This window comes from Ambystoma mexicanum, chromosome 5p (genome assembly GCF_040938575.1).
Source record: "Ambystoma mexicanum isolate Mex_15411 chromosome 5p, UKY_AmexF1_1, whole genome shotgun sequence".
Taxonomy (NCBI): Eukaryota; Metazoa; Chordata; class Amphibia; order Caudata; family Ambystomatidae; genus Ambystoma; species Ambystoma mexicanum.
Window position 1 is genome coordinate 441,599,393 of NC_090930.1, and position 25,874 is coordinate 441,625,266.

Here is a 25,874-nt window from a genome sequence, read left to right on the forward strand (position 1 = left end):
TCCTGCCACGAAACTGAATGTGGGTTATATCTATTGTCCATGGGTATGTTGGTAATTTTTCTGCAGGGACATATTGGGCCTCATTACAAGTTCGGTGGTAGCCTTGCCGGTAAAACCGGCAGGCTGCCGCTGAACTTGCACATTTTTCTGGCACTTGGCAATGGGGAAATGAAGGGCCATTACAGCCCTAGCGGACCCTGTATTTCCCCATTGCCAGGCGCCAGAATGCATTACTCCCCATTCCCATTGAGCCCTATAAGGCATGGGGAGGCCGAATGCACCGGCACCATTCGTGAAAGGCACCCGCAAGCAGAACTTGTAGTTTGCCGGTTTGGTAACAATGGTACCGGCATGCTTAACGGTACCGCTGTTACTGGACCGGCAAACTTGGAATGAGGCATTGTATAGTATAGCTACTTTTTCTTGGTGTCCCAAATGTGTCTTCTGTAATCCATGTTTAGTGTCCTAAGCATGTCGGGCATGAATTAATTAGTTAATTCAACCACTCAGCCTTCTGATGGGGCAGGGAACATGCATTTATCTCTATAGGGAAGAGCATTGGTCCTGATTATGCTACTGCATTTTAAATTATTGACTCATTTGATGAATTGTGTCTGACGTCAATTTTTAAAGCAATTACCCATGGGGCCCCCTCTAGCGCCCCCTTCCAAGAGTTTGCTCAGCCACCACTGTGCATGGTCTTGACTGGTTTAACAATGACATTTCCTCTTGCAGTTTTAAAATGCTGAGGAGCAATGGATATAACATAAGTTAATATTTCACCGCTTATTTACCTCATTTTTTGGGTTGCCTGCCCCATCCAGCATCTGTGTCCATAAAGTGAACATTTTGGCTAGAATTTCTGTCTGTAAATTCAGGGATTTGTTCCGGGTTTTTTGAGTCACTGTCCAGGATTGTTCTCTTGACGAGTGGTCAACCTAACAGTAATGGCTTGGTGTTTGGGAACTGAGCAGGCATTAATGGCGCAGTGGCGGTCTCAGGTTTTGGTGCCGGGTGGATATTTGTTCTCAGAGCACACCATTTGGGTAGGGTTACTACTTTTTCACTACTTTTTGCGGGTAACAAGGACCTGCTGATGGTGAGGCATGATTATCAATGATTATGCCTGTTGGTTCTAGTATTTATAAATGATGATAATTTCTATAAAGATTCGTTTTCTGAATGTTTATTCCTGTTCTGTCTGATAAGTGGGACGCTTGATATTGAAGGTGAAACAGCCAGATCTTTTTACACGCTACTGATTCAGCAATATTGTTTTTAAAAACTCCACACCAGCATGAGGCATATACCTTAAATGTTACATTTCAAAAATTATTCATTAGTAAAACAAGGCTGACATGTAAGGGTTAGTGGAATGAAAGTTCAGTTCAAAGTGAATTTGAACTTTTGGCAATGAAATGTGTAGATTTGTATTACATTTGCCAACACGGCAAAAAGAGCAACCCCAGCAAACATTCACAAGCAACCGACATAGTATTCTGGTAACATGGCCAAACATTACAAAATGACAGACTACAGTGGACACATGCTTTAACCCCTTAAGTGCCAAGGACGAGTATGCTTGTCTTTTAAACACGGTTCCCTGCCACAGAAAAGGTAACAGTTGAGCTCAAAAAAAATACATTGACAATATAAATTATGGATCACAAAACTGGTTGGAAACAATCACACAAACAAAAACAAATAATTAGGTTGCGCCTGTTTCTCAAACGTCAGGGTAAGATTGCGCCCAAAAGGTCCTCCTTTCTAAGTCTCGGCTACGTTATGAATTAAACACACTACTGACCGGCCCACCAGATGCTTTGCATTAACAGACGGGAACTGGAAAGCCCTTCTGACTCAACAACAAACATGTTCTTGAACCACAGAAAAACATTACCAAAAGCACAAATTAAAATCAAATACATCTTTCAATAATTGTCATTATTACCCTGAGTGTAATATCATTCTTACAGGGTGTTCCCTAGTACCAAAAATGCAAAGGGCCTCATTATGAGTCCGGCAGTAGCTGTGCCGGTAAATACCGGCACGGCTGCCACCAGAGTAATTTCTTTCTGGCGCCCAGCAATGGGGACTTACCAGGGCATTACAGCCGTGGCGGTCCTGGTATTTCCTCATTGACGGGCGCCGGAAAATACTACTCCCCATTCCCATTTGAGTCTCATTGGATGGGCAAAAAGGCGTCAGACCTGGCGGGCGAAAAAGCATCCGCTCGCAGAACTCGTAGTTTACCGGCCCGGAAACAACAGTACCAGCAAGCTATCCTCCCGAGACAATCTGCCAAGGAGCAGCAAAGAAAGAGGAGGGACTCAGAGGCAGCAGGGACTTATAGAGTGCCAAGCTACGAGGGGCATCATGGAGGCTCAGAAGGGACATTTCATGATGTGGCCACAAAAAGTCACTTTTACGTGGGATTTGTAGTTCAAGTTGAAGTTGTGTTTGTGATATTGGTGTAAGCTGCTGAAGAGTTTGAAGTAAAGAAAGAAAGCATAATGCTTGCCTCCGGTCTTGCCACAGAATTCATGATTACTATACATTGAACAATTAACTTTCTTTTTTAATCTCTTTTTCCCATCCGTGTCTGTATGTGTCTAAATAGCCCTTATTGTCATCTTTATTTAAATGTTATAGTATCTATATATTTGTTTAATGTAATATATGACAATTGGTGCAGCTAAGTTGATTTTTGGAATTTATGAAATGATCAGCTTTGAAAAAGTCACATTGGCAAAACACACACAGCACATATAACCCTGTTTAAATTATATTTATAATCTATTAATACATTGGATTAGTAAAGATCAAGATAATACATCAGTGGTAAACTCTTCAGGCATGAGACAAACCATCTAAAATTGAAGGTTTCAAAACTGTGGTTAATCCTTAGCAATTAGGCACTGTACAGTTACTACATGAATGTATAAAAGGTGTAGCATGAGATATCCATAAGACATTTTTCTTTTCTCCAGTACCTTTAATAAATGTAGTATTTTTGCAGACATTCTTCTGCCAAGGTGTTTAATGGCTGCATGTATTGATTTGATTTTCTCTAATGCTAAATTTACCATGTACTCCCTCACACACTTTTTGTGTGAAAAAAGGGAGTATAATGGCAGCACACCAAAAAGAATTTGCAACTGCAGGGGGACTTGCAAAGGTGTCCCTCTGACAATAAGAAAGTCTAAAAACCAAGAAATCCAGTAAAACATGTATAGGGCTGACAGAGTTAACAAAAAGGACCCCCAAAAATGTAATTGTGACCTAACAACCCTAACACAGGTCCTATGAACAGTGTGAGACAGCAACTGCTCCCCACACTGATCACTGAACCAAATACCTGTCATCAGGACAGAAGCCACTAGTTCAATGTCAAAGTCAAAGTGTCACAACATAGTTTTTTTGTTTTTTAAACAATGTATGATTGTTTTACGTAAAGTGAATGGGACTGGCCCACCGCCTTTTTAAGCTATTATGTGTTTTTTCATAGAAATGATTATTAAAAAATGATTGAATTACTCGTTTTACAGTGCAAATTTAATGAATGTTGACTAAGTTCTTGATAAGAGCTAACTACTTCCTATGTCTAACAGTACTGTTTCCCCGATAAAAGGTAGAGCTAATACCAAGGTAATAAAGATTGGGTTTCCCCCTTCATGGTATATTGATTGTGACCTAACAAACATCTAATCCTGAATGCAAGGAAGGCTAGTTAGGTATGTTGGTTTGTGTTGTGTTTCCCTGAGCTTATCATAAGTTGTGTATCATCAGCGAAGAGTTGGAATGAGATATCAAAGTATTTGATGAGGGATGTAAACATTAAAAAGCCTCAGAGTCAGGGCTCATACTCTGTACTGCCGCCATGGTACAGTGGGGAGGATACCAAAAGTGAATGCACCCATTGTGATGGTGCCTGAGCAGTAAATGAGGAAGTGTTAGAGCCATCCCATAGCGGGGCCATCCATGCCTAGAAAAGTTTCTATGGTGTATTAAAATAGCCTGGATGGCCATATAACATGCTGCAGATGGCTACAATTAAATCAAAGTAGCAGGGTGGTTATTGTCACAGATGATAGACTGTCATCTTGAATATACAGTTCTGCATCCAGATTGATGAGTTGTTGGATGAAAATTCATTAAAGAATTGTAACTTTCATTGACAAGTGTGCAATGCTTTATAGTTAGTAGGATGTGGGTCTCCATTTCCCTTTCAGAGCATGGGAGTACTTGAAACTGATTTCATACTTGAGGTAAGACTCCTGCACACAGTGACAAATTACAGAATTCATTGGGGGCTGGTGCCAGTGTTGGGTTAAGATGTGTTATTAAACCTGAGGAGACCTATTTGTTTTAGATGTTTTAATTTTCTGCACGATTCTTGAGATAATTGTAGCATAGGATTCAATTAAGAATTCTAATTGTTTTGGGGAGTTTTACTCCTGATAGTTTCTACTTGTAAACTAGTATGTGAAATAATGTGAAAATGTTTGGAACGGCTCCAAATGGCAATTGGTAAAGTACGTTTAAAAAAAATATATATACATTTTTTAAAGAGCGTAGCCTTTTTGTTTGGTGTACCTGTTAAGAGAGTCTATTCCTTCTTTTTACACCAAATAGTTTTACTGTTTTTAAGATTGCCATCTCTGGTAGCAACGTTTGCCAAACAAGTTTGAGCTTCCCCCCTTTTTCTCATTTCTGCCAGGCTTTTGCCGAAAGGATTTGCTATCACCCTTTATGATTAATGTGGACTTCAAGTGTGTTAACAGGGATCAGAGAGGCAGAGTGATTTGTATGTCCCTGTGAAACATGTTTAATAAGGCTCACAGGTTAATAAGAAAGTGAACCCCACTTCGAGGTCCCTTGAAAGTAAATGCATGTCATCAGGGGTGACCTGCTTCCAGGGTCTACCTTACCTATTTGGCTGTGAGGGTTGGAATGAAGAGTGTTGATTGTATGTCAATACTTTTTAAAGGTCTTTATCTAGACAGTGTTCGTACCAGAATATCTCCAGAACAATAGTATTACTTTGATGGATGTTCGGGGTGAATTATACATCTGTATATGAGTCCGGTATAAACTAATTGCAAAAAGCCAAGGTGAGTTATTTTTGTAAGGAGGCTGCAGGCCTGTGGATTAGAACTATATTTGGCCATAGGATAAGGTCCCCCATGATAATTGCTTGTCTTGGTAGGTTGACAGTGGTAGTCATTCAGTCCAGAAATTCTATCCATAAAAGTAGAGCAAAACCTGAGGAGTCTATTGGCCAACAGAATAGTAGCCGTAGTGATGGCATTTGCAGTACAGTGCATGTAGATGATACATGTTCAAACGTTTGGCAACTGTTTGTAGGAAAGACTTTGCATTTGAGTCTTTGCTGGTATCTCCTCTTCCATTTTTAATTGTCTGTGATAGTAATATATTTTAGAGATTGGAGGAATAAAGGTGTTCAATATGAGAAGTATCAGAGAACCACATTTCTAGAATCAACAAAATCTCTATGCTGTTATTGTCAATTTTTCAGTGACAATTATGAGAGGGAAAGAAATGGGTTATTAGTGTTTGGTCATCTTTGTAGATTAGATGGTGCATGTACCCTTGAGGTTAGTAGACGTGGGAAAGTGTGTGGTTTACTGCACCACTAAGATTCTATTGGAATGTGGCGTGTCAATCATGTACTTGTGGAATAGGTCCAGGCCTAGAGGTCGCTGAAATTTCCTGTGAACATCATCAATAATTCTTTATTGCGATGGACTATAAAAAACTATTCTTAATAGGTATTTATTTTATATTTTAGAATGTTATTTTTGCCATCTTTTATAATAGGCTAAAGAGTGAATTAGGGCAAGCAAAATTATCCATTTAAAGAGCTCATATACAATGGACGTTTAAGGCGGTGGTAGCAATGGCAGACTAAGGACAGGAATTTGAATCTGTGATTCGAGTTTCAGGTAAGTGTTTCAAGATGTTTTACTAGTATGATGTTTTCACACTTTGCAATTTAATTGACTTAGGGATGCATTACCTCTTTACAAAAATGACTGAAATTGTCAAACCCAGAGCCAGGGTTTTCTTTCCATTTTTTAGGACATGTTTACCAGTTTACTATGAGGCTTGCCTAAAAGTTGATCCGGTTTATGTTGGACCAACTAATGAACTACTCTTATGCCACTGCGAGTGAGGTTGATTGTGTGCACTTACGGAGAAGGTTGGGGTTGGACTCCTAGGAAAGGTTAATGTAATGGGTCTGGTAGTCATTAGAGAACCTATATTTTGGAATTGTATAAAAACAAGAATATTTTTCATAATTTTCAGATGGAACTGCACAACAGCATTGTTATTCTCACAGTATTCGCACTGTATAAATGCCCACCAAAATTATGGTTTCTAAAAGTGTCATTGTACCCACTAACGTTACTGAGTAAACAGGAGCGGGTCTGCCAGAATAAGGAAGGCTTTGTGCTTGACCCTCCCATGAGAAGAGTTGATGGAGACAAGGCTACAAGAATTATCCAAGACAGTGAAATACTGGGCATACAGAGAAATGTCCTCAGTGCCCGCAGCTCCAAGAAGGAAGGCAGTCCCCCAATTTGAACACCTTTTGTGCTCGATTTATAAAAAAAAACATCTATTCATCTGAATGCAGGCACGAAAAATGGAACCTGCATTTGATTACGCAGGAGAGTGTTGTGAATGCTGGGAAATTATACGCTATGTAGCGAGTTTATAGAAATCTCCTCAAATTAAAGAAGGGGCAATATATCAAGTCACAATGGGAGCTGCTGGATAAGGTAGTCCGGGAAAAACATTCAAGTACATTTTGGAATTTGGTTGCAAGGTGTTTTGATGAAGCATAGTGGGGTGACCAAGTATGTTGAAGGAAAGTAAAGACAAAGAAAACATTAATTTTACCTGTGATGAAATAGTTATTTGGATGAAGAATCTGAAAAAGCGCAAAGATTCCAGCTTGATGACCAAAAACCTGAGGTGTTTTTAGGTCGCAAGACAGGTGGTACCAGTTGTAAATCAGGTTTTTAATTCAATTGCGCGTGACCTAACCTTCCCAATCTCCTGGAAAACAAGCCTGCTTGTCCTGCTTTAAAAAAAGGACTCAGTGGTAGACCCTAACTGCGATCGTCCAATTGCGCTCATAGATGTCTCAAATAAAATTTACGCAGGATGTCTGGTCGCGAGATTGGAAGAATGGATCTGGGAAAGTAAACTTCTCCACGACACCCAGCCTGGTTTCCGAAAAGGCTTCTCCAACATAGACCAGTGCTTTGTGCTGAATACCATTTTGGAGAAGTATACAGTGAGAAATAATCAAATTTTCGCAACTTTTTCGGATCCGTCAAAAGCATTTGATTCTATTAACCACAATTTACTATGGAATAAGGTCAACTGGATCGTCGCCCTGTCTGGGCTCTTTCATTTAATGCAACTGATGTATGAGGATACCTCAGCTGTGGTTAGGTGTTCCAGGGCAAATGAGTACTCAAGAGACATTTGCACAAAGAGGGGGGTGAAGCAAGGGTGTGCTTTATTGCATGTTATTTTTCGTCTTGTTTTTGTATGATTTTAATCTGCAGAATGCCTCATGAAGGATACGCCCTCCACTTTTAAATGGCACCAAATTTAGCATGCTGCTACATGCCGATGACACATTTGTAATTGATCTTACACTTGCTTTATAGCAGAGCTTAATTTATGCTAACTCTATATTCAATGACCACGGTCTGAAACTGAATTTGTCAAAAACAAAGATCTTGGTTTTTGGAAAGGGTGACGTGAAAGCAAGCTGGTTTATGAAATAGGAAAAAATAGTGGTTGTCAGTATTTATAAATATCTAGGCCTGACTTTTTCCAATAAAGGTAGCTGGCACAGCCATGTAAATATGGTGAATAAACAAGCTGCCTCAGGTCTTAGAGGGCTGCTCTGATTTTATCATCAATATGGGGGTAAAAGGCTTCACAAATGCCTCCTAGTGTTGGAGGCTAACATCCAGATGGCTGTATTATATGGTAGTGAAATTGCAGGGGTCCACACCTTGCTGGTTTCGGGTGGTCATGTAGAACACCTTCCTCAGGCGTTTTCCGGACTATTGCCCAGTTCCCCAGGAGATGAGTTGAGGCGCGAAATGGGAGTTCAACGCATGGCCTGCCAGGCAAAGGAGGTTTTTGGAGTTTTTTCTTAGGGTCCAGCTTGATACTCCAGTGAACCCTAATTTGGATAAAGCAATGATCGAGTTAAGGCAGTTTCCTATTAAGGAAACAACTCGGTTTTCTAGTGGGCATGCTATTAAAATACCACAGCCCCTCCTACGTGAGTGTAAGGGAAGGTGCTGTTATAGATGAAATACAATACAATTTTTCACACAGGTTGGACTGCCGTAGCTGACTCTGTTCAGGAGGAGTTTAAGGCCTGTGTCTGTCTAATTAACGCTCACTCCCTGGTTGCCCATAAATTTGAAAGGTTTTCTTTTTTGGAAACTCACAAGCCTGACCTGGTATGTCTAACAGAGACCTGGCTATCGTTGTCCACTGATCCTGATGTATTCCATATTCTTTCACCAGAATATGCCTTTCTTTGCCTGGATCGTGGTGCATCACATCCAGGAGGGTGAGTGGCCCTGATATTTAAGGATTGTTTCACCTGCAGTCTTTTGCCTTTGGTTTTTCTGGCTGAAATGGAGGCTATGTTTGTAAGAATTGCTATCAATTCATCCATAGTTTTAATTCTCTTATTGTATATCGCCCCCCCCTGTTTTTGTTTCTCTGCCTTTGAAAAAACCTTTTTATGATGTGGTATCAGACCTAGTCTTAAAGTTTAAAAAACAATGTGTACCACAGTATTTTAATATTTGGGCTAACGCTGTTAGTAGCCCGTTTGTGACCTCCTTCCAAGCAGCAATGGGTAGTATTTCATTGCAACAACGGGTGGTTGGACCCACCCATGAGAAAGAACATACTCTTGACCTTATATTTGTATCTGCACAGCTTCTGTGGATCTTCCCCTGTCACGTGTTGACTTGGTTGGACCATTATGTGGTACCTTTCCAACTTATCTCGGGGTGTTCCTCCTGATTTGCTAGTGAAAATATAAAGGTTTTCCAGAGAAACTGGAGGCCGGTTGAGTCGATGACTTTGTCCCCCCAGATTATCTCAATCTATGAGGAATTGAAGGATGGCCCTGCACCATTACCCTCAGCTATTTTGGAATTTGTTATAGCATGCACGTTAGCAGCTGATCAGCTGGCTGCTTTCAAATGGATAAAAAAACGGTTGCGTCCCTCAGCTGCTTAGTTTTCACCCGAGTTACATGCTTTACTTTTAATGGTGCGACAGGCAGAGCGCAAATGGCGGGTTGCCTACGATTTCCATCCGAGAGATAAATAAAAGAAATTGCTCGCATCGTGTCATAAAGCCCTTAAAATGGCTAAACGTGCGCATTTTACGGCCACTATTCATTCTGCAGGTAATGTACCCAAGAATCATTTTCAAACAGTTAAATAACTCTCTAACGCTGGTACAGCTTCTGTTGGCCCTGGGTCTCAGATGTTGTGTCAGAATTTATCCCTTTTCTCATGGAGAAAAGTGAGACAATTAGGGCTAGTATTTCCAACATCCTGGTGCGGGCCTCTAAGTCTGCCAGTCTCGATTTGGCATCTTTGATGCCCCGGCCAATGCCACCTTGGACTTCTTTCAGCCCACCGATGGCTCTGCAATTGTGTTACCCTTCTTAAATCCATATCTCCTACAGTTCATATCCCTCTACACTTGTTTGAATCCACTGTCATGAGCTTTAGTGATACAATAGTGGAGGGAACAAATTCCTTGCTGGCCTTTGGCCAGATTCGGCCATTTTGAAAAATGCACTGGTGATTCCACTGCTGAAAAAGCCATCCTTAGATGCAGCAATTTTTGCCAATTATCGACTGATCTCTCTGCTCCCTTTCCTCATGAAAGTTCTAGAAGCAGCCATTACCCCTCAACTCCATCAGATGGGTTTTAGTCCTTTAATGGGGACCAAGTCTGTCCTTGTGTCAGTTCTTGATGACCTAACAGTGATCAAAAAACAATGCAGTATGGCAGGCCTTATTTTATTGGACCTGTCAGACGCTTTTGATCTGCCCTTCTAGGCTACAGAATGCTGGCATTTCTGGCCAGGTTCTGGAGTGGTTCCAGGCGTTTCTGACTTCTCACTCGCAACTGGTGTCTCTTGCTTTGATCAGGTTCTTACCTAAAAATGGTGGCTTGTGGGGTTCCGCAGGGCTCTACCCTCCCCCCTTGTTTTTTAATATATACATCCAGCCGTTGGCAGTTCTTTTTCACTCATTTGGGTTTAGATTTTACTCTTACACAGATGATACCCAAATTCTATTTAGGCTGGATCTGGGCCTGGCAGGGGCAAAAGCTCAGCTTAGATCCTGCCTAGAAGCAATTGGGGCTTGGATGGGAGCCAACTGGCTTAAACTTAATGGCGAAGGTTAAGACTGAGGACCTTATTGTTGGTTCTTATTATTGGCCCGACAGTTGCATCATAGAGCTGGACCACGGACTTCAGGAAAAAATTCATTTGTACTGTCCAGGCCATGCACTTCTTTCAGCAGGGGCAGTACTTTGGGAAATACCTGCCTATCGTCGGGAAAGGATAGGCGGTCTGGCTTTTTCCATCTCGGGCCCGGAATTATGAAATACACTTCTAATAAGGATCTGCCGTTTGGTCTCTTTAAACAGAGATGTAGACCCATATTTGCTGTGTGCTCTCTCTTTCCACACTTCTAAACAGCGCCATGATGCCTTTGGTGAAAGAGCGCTCTATGAATGCGTTGATTGATTGATTGATTGACCTGATTGCCATAGGATAAAACTGATGATTAGGCTAAACCTGCTACCTCTAAAAGCAAGGATGAGCTGGTTGAGCCCAGACAGGATATGCAAGCGTGGTCTGCTTAGAGTCGAGGAGTTAATCATTTTTTTAACAATTTGCAGGTTTTCACTGCTTTTTATGAAAAATGCCATAGGCTGCATTTTATTAAAAATAACATAGGGACAGGCATGGATGCCATGTCTTTGTTTGTGACCTGTACCGGTGAAGATTTTTTGAATGAGTTAAAGGCAGCATTTAGAAAAGGATTTATTGAAGTAAGAGTTTTATGAATATTTGTTCTGTTTTGTATTATGCGTTGTTGGTTATGTTGTTAATGAATACATTCCGAATACACTTTTACTTACTTACTAAAGTGTAATTTTATCATTTGTTTTAGCAAAAAGCGCCCGGGAAAGAACTGTTCACTATGAGCTGCAGTCAACTGAATCTCTCAGAGAAGGAATATTTTGGATTGGAATTCAAGAGTAACTCTGGCAATAATGTAAGTGTGTTTGTAATATTTAAAGTACTATCAAAGTTTCTACGGTGTTTGAGGAAAAGGTTCACTTACCAACAATAAACATCTAAGTGTTCACTAGGCACAAGATCTTTTTTTAAATAATACATAAATAAGTACTTTATGAGAAGGCCAATCACGTAGACGAATGAGAACATATGAAAACATCTTTAGAAGAGCAAAATATCAAATCTAAAATTGCCTGACACTACAAAGAGATCGACTCAGAATAACAAAGTTACAAAGAGGCAGTCACATTGAAAATTGATCTTCATGCTGTTGAGTTTGTGAACAGCACACACCCACCATGGTACATGCCTTTTGCTACTAGGATCTGACAAAGAGGCCCATTGGAGATACATCAGGAGCAGTACCCTTTTGCCTGTCTCCTCCTCGGGCCTGCTTTGCTCCCTACACAGGACGGGGGCCACCAGCATCAGCTTTGTCAGCCTCCCCCTCCTCCTGTGGCATACCGCACCTTCTCTGCCTGCCTGTCATCCTTCTGACACCTATCGACATCCTCCTCCTGCCCTACATCGGCCTCCATTACAAATCCTGCTTCCCTGCCTCTTCCTGCTCATTGTGCCTTGCATCTGCCTATCCCATTCAACCACCCGTGGCCCCTCATCTGTCTTTTCATATTCACCCGTCCTACTGTCCTTCAACTTCTGCTTTCCTAGTGCTCCACCTGCCGCGGCCACTCCATCACTGTCTCCTGCTGTTCACCTGCTGCTGACTCACATCATCTGCCTCCTCCTCACCCATTGATGAGAAGCTCTCAGAATGATCCACTTGTTCCATAACATTATGGCAGTAGGGGCCATTAGCAACATATTAGTCAAAATAGGTATCTAGAGCAAAACGGCAGGTTTCTCTATTTTCTAGTTTTTGAGTGGTGTAAAAGAAAGGTTAGTGTTTCTTTTTGTCATTCATTTTAGGGTAGAAGGAAGAATAGGGTGGAAAAGAGTCAAAAAGCAAACACTCCGGATGTTTTTCACAAAGAGGTTTCTGAAAGAGGGAGTCAGACTTTAAGAACATTCACAAAACAAGCATAATGCACATTAAACATGACTCAAACATGATATTTTGTATAAAAAGACATATTAAATGTGCTAATTGGTCACAGCACAAGCTCTCCTGTGCTCCATCCATGTGGATTGATCCTGTTCATCCCTCTAACGGTGAAGCACAACTCACAGGAAACTTGAAAGTGAGCTCGTGGCACCTGAGCGTGGTTGTGAGCAGAGGGTGAGCAGTCTATGCAGGGGAGCCTCCGCTGCTGGTACTCGTTTGCTCTTTCTGCGGAGCTCGCAATCTATGCACTCTGCCTGCAACTGGCTTTCAAAAAAACGTTGTTCGCGCCTCAGCTGCGTTGTGAGTAGAGGTGTGAGCAGTATATGCAGTTCATGCAGTTCAGTGGGGTGAGTGTTATTACACCTGTATAGCTGTAAACAACCATTTGTTTGGTGATAATCCTTGTGTTGCTCTTGCCACCACTTCCATAAACTAGAGGATCTATTTATTGTTGCCACACTCGGAGCCCTTCAAAGCCATAGTGCTGACCTAAAATTACTTTTACTGGTAAACACAAGGGAAAGTTTGCCAAATCCCCACTGCCGTGCCCCTATGAACTGCACAGCAGGTCGGGCCACCGAGCAGCATTGTCACGAAACTGTAAGCCTGTTGGCGGCAACACGTCTCAAAGGTGCGGTAAACCAACATGCTGTTATACGTCTTTTGCTCCACGCACACCATCGCAAATGGAAAACGTATCCAACAAGGTGACACAGCAGAATTCGGAAAGGCAATTGGAATTGCCAGCCGGAAGTCGATCAAAAATTACAGGGTTTTTCACCCATGTGATTACTAGCTACAAGTTGATGCCACCTAACATGGCGAGCACAGCAATGGCATTTTCCTCTGCCAGCTCTTGATGGGAGCGAGGGTGGAAGTTCCAGGCCCCTCAGTGAATTAGGATGAGACGATTGTAGAAGGAGATGTTGTGGGGGAGCTAGGAGAATGTAGGGGGGTGAGGGGATACCCATTGAAGCTAGATTGTAATGGAAATGTAGTGAATCCTGGCCTTAATATCACATGTGTAATGAGACGCCATCTTGAGATTGAAGCCTACTGCCATAGCTATGCTAGTATGCTTAATCCCGTCCCGAGGGTTAGAAGGGTGTGTGTGCATCTTCTGCTCACAGCCCTGGCAGCCTGGCAGAGGTTAAATCACTGAAGACACACAGCTCTCCATTGTGTCTTATCATTAATGCATGTGACCTAGAAGGAATGTGCCCTGCAAGGCCAAGAGAGGGCTGGAATTGATCTTTGAAGAACTATCGCACGAGAAGGGGGGTGAGGGCTTGAGGCCAGTCCATATCTTTAAGTTATAGCGGCCATGGACCCCTGAGTCCAGGATACAAGCATTTGAGTGCACTGACCAGCCTAAGACCCCTGGCCATGAAACTATAAAGTGTCAATCGATCAGGAAGATCAGGGAGCTGTGACGTGCTGTCCACAACTTTGGTTCATGTGATGTATGCTGCAAGGTGCCATGGGAGAAGGTAACATTTAAACTGTGCGTGGAAAAGTTGTGGAGGCGCCGGCATGTCTGGGATGGAGTGGGGGTACACATAGTTCTGAGAAGTTATCACAACCTCAAAAGTATCCGGCTCGCTCATGCCCTTGGTTCCAGGTGCACCATAGAGCTAACAAATAATGAATTGTGTAACTATATTGCCAATTGGTGTCTTCGTACCCGATGATGGAAGAAGAAGATCCCCACCAATCGCCTGGTATCCCGTTCTGAGCAGGCTATATGTGTATAGGATGGCACCAACCAGCTGCATGTATTTGAACCTATGTAATGTGCATCACTTGTGACGTTGAGTATCTTTAAAACCCATGGCTTATGCTGTTTTTGTCAGAGCGCTCCATGGCAGCAGAGTTCTTTGCTGGCACGTACTTGTGTTTTTGTGAGATTAAACCTTGTTCTCCCTGCAAGAGATGTGCTGAGCCTTGTGGGTTGTAGTGGGATGTATTTGTTCTGGTGTGAGCATTGAAGGGCTACTTTACAAAATGGTGACACCAACATGATCCCAGATTTTCTGCAGAGAGAGTGGATGCCAGGCTGCACATCTGGAGGGGCCGCGCCCACCTGCAGGCACCAGTCCCAAGTGCGCAACCTGTAGTGGTGTACAGGAGCCATTTTGACAGATTTCCTGTGTACTCTTTGGAGCGGGCGCAGCTCCTAGAATTGTGCAGGCTATTAACGAGACCCCATAACAGAGGAGCTCGGGTGAACACGCTGATGTAAGTTCCCCTCGTGTGGGTGAAAACAACGGTGGAGGACGCTAAGAGGAAAGTTAGGGGAACCGGAGAAAAGGAGAAAAGGGGTGCGGGGTTGCATGTGTTGAAGAGAAGGGGGGTGAGAGTGTTTGGTCGAATGGTGTGTGACTGGGTTGGGTAGTGTGTAAAGGCTACATGGCGGTTATATATATTTTTTATTATTGTTATAAGTATATGAGAAGAGAAATAGAGAGGTGGAATCCTTTCGGAGTTAGGGAAGGAGATGGCGCCATATTTTGAAATAAGATAAGAGAATACAGAAGTAGGGGCTCTATATAATTAGAGGCATCGAATTTCTGTGCCAAATATATTCTGGGTGGGGGAATAAGAGGAAGCAGTGGTTGGTATTTTAGTTTATTATTTTAGCTTTCTGTTTTAGTGTTTTTTACTTTTATTGTGCTGGGATAGGAGGCCAAGGGAGGGCCTGTGGAAGAAGTGGTGTGGGTGTTGTGTGTGGGGAGAGTGTGTGTGCATGGTGTGAGAGAGAAGAGAGAGTATATAGGGGCAACAGGGAAGAGGGAGTTGGTGACTGGTAGGAAAGCTCAAGACAAACTATATTTTGTTTATGATGTGACATTTTCTTAAATAAGTTTTTTTAACAAGGGGGTAGTTACACCACGAGAGTACATATGCAGTGCCTTGCCGTTGTATAAGGATAAAATTGAGAAATATCACAAGCAGTGGGTGGCGGAGAGGCAAGGGGGCGTGTTCCTCCCCTGGCCAGAGCAGGGTACAAACAATAGAGGGATACTGGAACACACGTACACATTTGTGGCTGCTAAATATAAAGGTTAAAATTTCTAAAGGAGCAAAGAGATTTTAGAGCTATAGAAATGGTTGAGGATATAGAGGATAATGAGGAGTGTAATTCCCAGTGTGACAATGATTCAACAACAATTGTAGTGAAAGCAGCCGTATCTGAGGAAAGAGAGTTGCCTCTATCCCAGAAGGGTGTTATCCAACCCTTCTCGCTACCTGACATACTAATACAACCTATGTCCCCCCTTAACCACAGCACCACCCCCATCCGTGTTAACACCCCCACATCAAACGAATACTAACACTGCTATACCGGCAAATATCAAGAGAGATGATAGGAACCCACAGAAGGAGTTAGAAGAGGCATTCAAGGCAGTTCAAATGGAGTTGTCACGGTTGAGGGCACTCAGGGAAAAAGGAAGCAAACCGGGGAGTGGACTAGATGAATGGAAGGCAGGAGACATTTTGTTTAGATTGGACAGCACCGTGATCAAGGATGTCACATTGAGAAGGAGAAGGGGAAGTGTGATGAATGAGGGGCAGTGAGTGTAGACTACTGGACAGTGAGGCCAGATGGAGCTACAAATAGGGAGTTGCAGGAGGAAGAATGGAACACAGTGGATGAACTAGAGGACGAAGAGGAGATTTATTTGTTTATTTATTTATTACATTTGTTATTTGTTGGCCTTGATTTGGAATATTCAAATACATACATGTGGATGGACAGTGTTACAAAAAAGACATTGTTGCATAGACTTTTAGCATACATAGGATGAAACAGTCATAGTTATTTAAAATTCTGGATCGAGTCTCCCTTCGGTAGGTGTTTTTCTAGACCTACAGATGTTGACTGATGTTGGCCTTTGTGTCAGTTTGCTAAAATTGGTTAAATAACCAGGTTTTTAGTCGTTTTTTTAAGCAATGGAAGGATTCCTCATTTTTAATGTTTAAAGGGAGGGATCCATAACTTGGAAGCTGCTACCCCCTGCTCTAGTACTATTGTAGCGAGGAACCACAAGGAGCAAGTTATTGTTGGATCTAATCGTTCTGATGGTTTCTTTTTTATTTATGGCGTTATTCATGTAGATGGGGGCTTTTTTTGGCGAGGCATTTGTGGGTGACACATAATGTTTTAAAGATGATTGTGGCCTTAATGTGTAGCCAGTGTGTCTCCTTCCGGATGTTGCAGATATGGTCAGACTTTTTTATTCCTATGGCAGCCCGTAATGCTTTATTTTGCATTAATTGTAGTTTACTTAGGTTGGTGTTGGACGTCCCTAGTAAGAGAGCATTGCAATAATATAGCTTCGATAGATTCAGGGCCCTAGCAAAAGTAATGCAGTTTGTAGGTGTGGGGAACTGGCGGCTTAAGGCAATTAATTTATATGTATATGATGTGGATGACGAGAGTACACTTATGTGTTTAGCCATGGTAAGGTTGGCATCTAGGTACACTCCTAAAGTTTTTACTTGTTTAAGTACTGGAATCAATGTGCCATCTATGTTGAATGATGAGTAGTCTGAATGGAGGGCACCTATTTTGGTTTGGGATCCCACAATGAGAATCTCTGTCTTCTCATCGTTAAGGCAAAGGCTGTTCGAGGCCATCCAGTTTTGAATTATAGCATACATTTTGTTGATGGTCAATGTGTCCTGGTCATACTTCCCTGAGATTGGTATGAGGTTCTGGGTGTCATCTGCCAAGTTGGTGTAGATGACACCCATGTCGTCTAATGCCGAGAACAGAAGCTTTGTGTATGCATTATATAGAGTCTGTGAGAGACATGACCCTTGGGGTACCCCGATGGGGACTGGTATGGGATCAGCTTCTAAACTGATGGAGACTCTGGACGTGCATTCGGCTAGAATGGATTTCACCCAAAGGGTGGCATGTTTAGAAAAGCTAAAATCATTAGCTAGGGTAGTACATAGTTTATCATGATCCACAAGGTCAAATGCCGCAGAAAGGTCTAACATCAATACTATATAGCGTTTCCCTGAGTCTCTGATGGTGTCCATCTGGATTTTCAAGTCAAGGAGTGCCGTTTCTTTACTATGGTTAGGCCTAAATCCAGATTGTCTAGCTCCAAGGAGCTGGTTTTGTTCGAGATGGGCCTGGATTTGTGAATATGCTATTTTATCGATGATCTTAAGCAAGAACGGGACCGTGGTTATTGGTCGGTAGTTTGTGGGCACAGTCGGATCAAGGGTTGGTTTTTTTAGAAGTGGGGTGACCCAAACTTCTTTAATACTAGCTGGGACCATATTTGTGTTGAAGGAGGCATTAACAAAATTGGTAATGATAGGGGTGAGGGTGGAAGCACATTACTTAACTAAGTGAGCTGGGAAGTTATCCCCTTTACAGTTGGAGGCTTTTAGTTTAGACATAGTATTGGTCACTACCTCTTGAGTCACTGGGGTGAAATGGAATAGTAGGTGAGCATTATCATTAGATTTTGTGGGGGTGTTATTAGGGACATTTTTTCAGCTAATATTTTTCTTTTGGTAGCTATTTTCTTTTGTAACACAGCGATTTTGGAGGCTAACGGATCTTGAATGGTGGTGCACCATTCTTTATTAGAGTTAGCTGGGCTGGTGATTGGGGTATGGTTTTCCAACTCTCTGAGAATGGAAAAAAGCTCTTTAGAGTCTGCTGAAGCATTGATAATGCGAGTATTATATGCATTCGCTTTGTGAGTAATAATTGCTGCTTTATATATTTTGTTTTCAGCTTTAAAGGCATTAGCGGAGTCTGTAGTGGGAGATTTTTTATGTGTTCAAGAGATTGTTTAGTTCGCTTTAGCGATACTAATTCATCATTGAACCAGAAGGACTCTTCTTTTGTCAGCACGTCGCGTTTTAGTTGTTAACAGTGCTACCGAATCAATAGTATAGGTGAGGCACTCTGTTACGCTCACCTGGCTCCCACAGGGGCGTTGATCTGAACTGGACAGCTGCGGTCTCCACCAATGTGACGCGTAGTGCCGAGATGACGGACCGGACTGGCCCACCTAGCTTCGTTTGCTTGGCCGTAGGAATATTCTTCTGCAAATGGAGAAAGGGAATTAACCGCGGAGTTGAGCGTTAACCCCCCCACTCCCGCTGTTCTCCCCACTGATCACCTTTGATGTCCCCTCTTATAGTCTCACCTGATGGTTTGGAAAGATGAGCTCTCCATCCTGCATTGGGCGCAGGGGCGCGTAGATAACCAGTTGCTTCACTGGCTCGGAGGAATTGGTGAGTTCCAGAACAATATTGACTCTGAGATTCCTGGCAAGACGCCGTAAGTATGTAGTTCGTAAGAGTTCAAATGTCTGACTTTCACTCTTGTCCGATTCCTTGCAGGTTGCAGCTTGACCCTAGCGAAGAGTTCCTCGCGGCAACCTGTAATATTCAGGTAAGGATTTGTATTATCCAACAAAGTTCGATAAAATAATGTCAATATGTAACCTGTTGCTTTTTCCCTTATTCAGGCGCTGAGAGAAAGTATGAAGTCTCGGGGAATAATGCCTCCGGCGGTAAAATCAGGTAAGTCTATTGTGGTGAGGAGGTTTCCCCTTGTTTGTCCCTTTGTTTCACCTTGCTGTCCTTTTGTTTCCCCTTAGGGGCCGGGGTTCGGCGAGGATGCAGTGGAAGCTGCGCTGACCTGTGAAGAGGAATAGTACCCCCGGTGTTAAAATCAGGTAAGTCTATGGGGGGTAACTAATATTGCCTCTGTGTATTCCCTTGGCTCACCTTGCTGTTCTTGTCTTCCCCTTAGGTGCCGGAGTGCGGCGGGAACATGCAGAAGGATGTGGTGGAATGTGAAGATTCTGCGAAGGCCAGTGAATTCAGCGCGGCGCTGCAGCAGGCGAGGCGGCGCGCATAAAATAACTTCTTTCTTCCAGCTCGAAGTCGCGATGGATCAGGAATTCAGGTAAGGATCAAAGGTATTGCTCTTGTTCTAACCTTTTCCCCTTCTTTCTCCCTTTTTCTAGGAGCTCCAGACTCGAGGCAGGCATGGCAGAAGACTGGATGCAGACTTGCAGGCACGGTGAGCGTTACGCTGCTGGATGCAGAATAACGTGAAGCATGTGCTGCTCTTCGGGCGTGATTTAAATAGCCTCCAAAGTAGTCCCAGGTAAGTATTCCTCCCCAGCCCCACCCGAGTAAAAAATAGTCCCTAGGTAAAGTAGTCCCTTCCAAGCCTCTTTTGGCTTGGAGCTCTTGCAGCATGGTCTGCATCAGGTAAATTTGCAGCATGGTCTGCATCAGGTAAGTTTTAATCTATGAGCTTGGCGCCTATGGCGCCAGGACTGACTCTCCATATGAGCCTGGCGCCATAGACGCCAGGACTGCACCCAAATAGCCCCTAGCAGGGGTTGTTGGGCTTGCTTGGAATAACTTGATGCCTGCTTCCGGGGTTGCTGGACTTGGTCTGGGTCCCCGGGGGTAGGCATCATGACACACTAATGATAAGTGTCTACAAGGAGACATGGGTTGTCACTTATGACCAAGTTGGTTGCTAAGGCTTTGCTAAGGATGGGGGCTAAGTTCTCAACTGTAAGTTTGCAAATGTTTCTAGTTTCATAAGTATCCATTGTCTTGGTCTTGGGAGGGCATATCTCATTGCAAGTGAGGGTGAAATTTACACTGTGGTGGTCCGTCCAATTAATGGGTGTGATTGAATCACTAGCTAACGTAGTGTTGAGTGAGAATATCCAGTCCAGTGATCAGCCCTTAATGTGGGTCGGGGCATTCACAAATTGTGTGAAATTCATATCTTTAAGTGCCGCCTGAAGGGCTCCTGCTTTGTGGTCTTGATTGTCATCAAATCCTAGATTAAGGTCACCAAGGATGATGCATTTAGCATTCGGCTTATTGAGCGGGGCTAATAGCAGAGATATGTCTATGTCTGGATGGGTATTGGATTTGGGCGATCTGTAAATCACCACAAAGTTGATATTAGTTTTCTGGTTAGCTGCAAATTTGACTACGAGGAGTTTGTAGCCTTCTATATCTAAGAGGGGGCAAGATCTTAATTGTAAATTAGTCTTAGCTATAGTGCCTGCACCGCCTCCTTGAGTATTGGATCTGTCAGTCCTAAGGATGATATAATCAGAGGGATGGCGAAAGCTAGTAGCGGTCCAGTTGCTTGGTGAAGCCAGCTTTCTGTGACTACTAGGATATCCAATTGTTGTTCAATAATGAGGTTGTGTATCTCAATGGCGTGGGCTCCTAGTTACCGGGCATTTATAAGGGCACCTTTGAAGTTAATTGGAGGCTCAATTTCGTGTGCAGTGGAGGTAGTCAAAATCTGTGCGTCTGGGGAGCTGGAGGATTGTTTGGTGATCCTTACCTCAGGTGTCTTGTTGTGTTTGTTATGAAGGTAGAAGTTAGGCTTCGGCTGTTTGGGCGTAGCTATGGCTGACTTATAATGGTGATGGCACACTTTGGTACGTGATCTAAGACGATAAAATCTAGTGTTGCCCTTAATGGGATAAGAATGTGAGTCGTCCGTAGTGTTTAGTATGTATTTGGGAGCCGTCATGTGTGCGATGGTAGTGGGCTGAGGCGTATTAAAGCTTCTTATAGCACTAAGGGTGTTGGCATAGCCCTGAATGGGTGGAAACAGTAAAGTGGAGGGTAGGATTGGAGTGGGAGAGGGGATGGGATGATGCCGGTAGCATCCCAATCTAGTGAGGCCATTTCTATAGCCGTTGAAGGGGCTACCTGTGCAAGGTGTACAGTTTTGTACAACATAGAATAGGAACATAGTAGCGAGTAACCAGCCTAACATGACTATATTCTCTTTAGGAAAGTTTCTAAGGTAGCCCTAAAACACATATAGCAGCAGAGGCCACTTATATGAATAATCCACTACACAATGCTAGGGGCATGGTTTGGAATTAGTCGATCTGGCATTTCATTTTGTCGAGAGGCAACGTGTAATTACAGTGCACTACTCATTCAGTAATGGGCATAGTGTACATTAATCTAACAATCAGGCTAACGTACTGTGTTTGGGAGTGCACAGTTAACGTGAAGGTACCATAGATTTAGCTAATTACTAGATAGTTTTACACACTATATTTCAAATTAGCGTCTATGATAACATGCACGTGGATAATGCGGCACAATACATTTCAAATTAGCACCAGTGGTAACAAAATTGGTAGATACTGTGCAAAATAATGACTACCATACAGAGGCTAACAGGCATGTGTGTCCACATAGATTTGGCAATGTATCCTTGGAGAATGGTGAAGAGTGGCACAAGGCTACAAGATTCTACTAAACAAGGTATTCATAGCGTACAGAGACCGGCCATACGAAGCGAATAGACAAGTGATACTACAATGCTGGGCAGGTTATTACTCTGAAATGATGTTATAGGCTGACCATACAGTGATAGGCTGGATTATCCCTCCTGTACCTATGCACTGAACCGAAGCGGAAAGAGTGGGGTCAGGGAGGTCAGGAAAGAGTGGGGTCAGGGAGATGCCACGGGTAGAGAGCATATGGGGTCCGCAGTTGAGGAACAGATTTGGGAGGGTAGCTGTGGCAAGGAAAAAGGTGAGTGAATGTAAGAAGGGTAAGACGGGAGTGGGTTCACGGCTGCCATTATTGCATAAAGGCCCCGTCAGGGCACAGAATGTACCTTGGGCTCAGATGGACAAAAGCAACTTGATTAAAACACGCCCGCCCCTCAGTGCAGGGGTTGGGAAATTGACATTTTGCTTTTGAAAAACAAACAGCTGGTTTCCCTTTAGCAGTGGGAGATATACAATGTTTGCTTGTAGCAATTGTGGGGGATCAGACCTGTGATGTTTGGATTAAGGCTAGATATCCAGGAGTTAAGATAGATGATTATGTGCATGATGGGGTGCACTTCTATGACATCAGAGCGCAGGTGTGGGCTGCACTTCGATGGCGTATCCCGATACAGTGGATTTGGACTCCATAATGCAGTATACAATGGGGATGATGAAGAAACCGCTCAATACATTTTGAAAGTACAGAAGATGTGGAGGGCCGAGATGGGGGGAGAGTGGGACGGGTCGGTTCCGCTTTTCTATTACGTTATTAAAAGAGGATTGCCCAAGGAAGTACAGAAAGCTCTCAATAAGTTCGTAGGTATTGAGGCAAAAGCGTGGGCCGAAATACAGACTATAATTATAAATCACTGTAAGCAGATTAAAGAAAGAGAGAAGGAAATGGCACGACGGTTGCAGGTTGAAGAAGCAAAACTAGTTCATAAGAAATTTGCAAGATAGCAGTTGAAGGGGCAGTTGTGGCAGTTACTCAAACAGACTCAGCAGAGCAGGGAGTGGCACGAACGATGCAAGAATAGCAGTGTTCTGGCCAGGCAGAGGGCAATGGAACAGTGGATTTCAGTCACAATACAATGAGTGGTACCAAGGAGGTCAGCAGTAAGGAAGAGGAGGGTTTCAAGGATGAAAGGGAGCAGAGGTGGATTTGGAGGAATAGGGCTGAGAGGGGAGCGGAACCAGTTCAGTGTTGGGGATGCAGAAAAATAGGTCATTTTGTGAGGGAATACAGAAGCAGGATGGGAGCGGGATACAATCCGTACTCTCCCGTGGACCCAATACCACAGCAGTAACCCTTTCCAGCACCCCCGGTGCCCACGTCAATACCATATGAGATACAGCAAGTGTATACACATTTGCCACCATAACCCTCTCAGGCCCACCCAGCATCCCAATACAAGCTGCGCTGCAAAGGCCTCATAGCAACGCTGTTCCTAATGGGACAGTGGTGCATTAATGAGGAACAAGTGTCGGGAGGCAACCTTTTCATGTTCTCAGGTACAAATACATATCCTAATTTTGAGAACCCACAGAAATCTCTTCCGAGCCCAGTACTGTCCATGACTACCCACCCAGACGAGGAACCCTTGGTGGGTGCTGAGATAGGAAATAAACTATTCATCATCATGGTTGACATGGTTACTACTACATCATGCATTAGTGAAGGAGACTTCCCGTTAGCAGGTGAAACCCTTGACATGCAAGTTTTCTGGGGGGCTGTGGCAACAGTTTCACAGAAGAAGTGCCCATCAAAATAGGAGGCAAAGTAGTGCGTGCACCTTTATTATATACGGAAACCTCCCCAGTGAATTTGTTAGGGTGTGACATCTTGAGCAAACATAACATGGCCATCTCCTTTACAGATCGAGGAATAGTATGTGCTACCCCCGGGATGTGTGCTGTGAGAGCCATGATGATAATGCATGCCATGGCATGGGTGGTGGTGGTTCGCAGCATCCCTGTTCATCCCGATATGTTTGTGTATGGGATAACAGTGTTACTTGATGCAGTTCCCCAGGTCGGAAAAGTGTGTTGGCGGATATGATCTGATTTTATCATTAGACCTGTTGTGTCCCTGTAGCTTGTGGCAGGGACAGTGATTTCACTGGACTTGGAAGGATTGGTGGTGTCAGAAAAGAAGATTGGGTTAATCTGGACTGATTGAGAAGGTTGTGATTGGTGCACTATATTGTGTATTGAGCCAACCATACCCTTGAAAGAAGTAACAGATGCAGAATTGTTTGAGGACAGGGCTGATGATGGAGAGACAGTGTTGGCTATTTGTATACACTGTGAGATAATGGTGCAATACTATAGAGTACAGTGTCCCATGATGGCCCTTGTATCACCCGTTCAAATCACACTCAAACAAGGTACAGTGTTATCCCAAATGAGACAATATCCTCTGTCCAAAGAAACAGAGGAGGGGATAAGCGACACCATTTCTATACTTCTAAACCAAGGGAGTATTGTGCCCTCCAGTTCCCCATGCAACACGGCTATATACCCGATTAAAAAAGGCAAAGTGGTCAAGTTGGAGAATGATACAAGATCTCCACCCCTTTAATGACATTTTGTAGAGAGAATTTCCAGTAGTTCCTAATCCTGCAACCATTTTTTACAGCAGTCCAAAGCAAGCAACACTTTTCACTGTTGTAGATCTAAAGAATGCCTTCTTTTCCATTCCCCTACACTCAGCCTCTCAATATCTCACTGTGTTTATGCACGGGGGAAAGCAGTACAGGAGACAAGATTTCCACAGGTGTATTGTGAATCGCCCAGTATCTTCAACAGAATACTACACGCAGATTTGGGAAACATACAGGAACCCAGTACTATCATTCAGTATGTGGATGACTTGCTAGTATGTAGTGATAATGAACGCTCCTACAGCTGTTAGCACATAAAGGGTACAAATTAGATAAGGCTAAGTTACAATACTGCCTCCAGGAAGTACTTTACTTGGGTCAATTGATATCCGTCAATAAAAGAAAATAACACCAGAATGCACTGAATCAGTGCGCTGTGCGCCCCATCTAAAAACTGTCAAAGGAATATTGATGTTCCTTGGTCTGTGTAATTACTGCAGAGAGTGGATCCTCGATTACACTGCATACACTAGGCCCTTGTTGCAAGGCCTTAAAGAAGCACAAATGACAGACAATAAGATAACATGGGCAGGGGACATGCTCACAAGCTTTGACAAGCTGAAAGAGTTTATTTCCACTGCCCCATGTTGGCAACCCCTGACCACGCTCAAGAGTTTTACTTGTTCTCCCATTCTGATGGCCAGATGATGACAGCAGTACTCACTCAAAAGAGCAATATGGTCCACAAGCCGGTATCCGGTCATTGCATCGAATGCAATAGCATTGAATGCCATACCAGAGAAAAAAAAGCATTGAAAAAAAGCATTGAATGCTTTTTTTTAAAAAGGTAAAGGCTTTAGTTTAATTAAAATGGGTTGTAAAGGTTAGAAAAAGGGGGGTGGGAGAACCCATTAAAAAAATGCATTTGATGCTTTTTTTCCAATGCTTTTTTTTCTCTGGTATGGCATTCGATGCTATTGCATTCAATGCAATGACTATAAACCCAACAAGCCATTGGTCTATTACAGTGGAGTGCTAAATTCAGTAATGCTGGGGCAGTGCCTGTGCAAGCAGGTGCTTGCCGCTGCCCCATTCACAGTATGGGGTGTTCCATAACATTGTACGTAGAGCATGCAGTATTTGCCATACTAGAGTAATCTAAATCAACACTAACCACACAGCTGCCATCTGCATATGAGGTCATTTTATCCAGCCCAAACATCTACATAGTGCGGTATAAAACAGTAAACCCTGCCACTTTCCTGACAGAACTTTGTACTGAGGAAGATAGCGCTAATCATGACTGTGTGACATTTGAAGAGGAGGCGAAGGACACACCAAAACAAAAGTTAGTCCGCTTGAAGGGGGAAGTACTTGTTGTTGACGGCTCAGCAATCTTTAACGAGGGGACAGGTCTGAGGTACACTGGTGTGGTAGTTGTCTGCCTAGTTGATTGTGAGTACGAA

The 25,874-nt window shown here is 43.2% G+C and overlaps 1 protein-coding gene across 1 annotated transcript in view; it reads left to right on the forward strand.

Moving 5' to 3' along the window:
• Positions 1-25,874, forward strand: part of FRMD7 (FERM domain containing 7) — a 762,724-nt gene that overhangs the window by 401,997 nt on the left and 334,853 nt on the right. Inside the window, exon 2 of the mRNA XM_069612841.1 lies at positions 11,283-11,387. Within this exon, the coding sequence (XP_069468942.1) occupies positions 11,283-11,387 (105 nt within the window). The remainder of the gene's footprint in view (positions 1-11,282; positions 11,388-25,874) is intronic.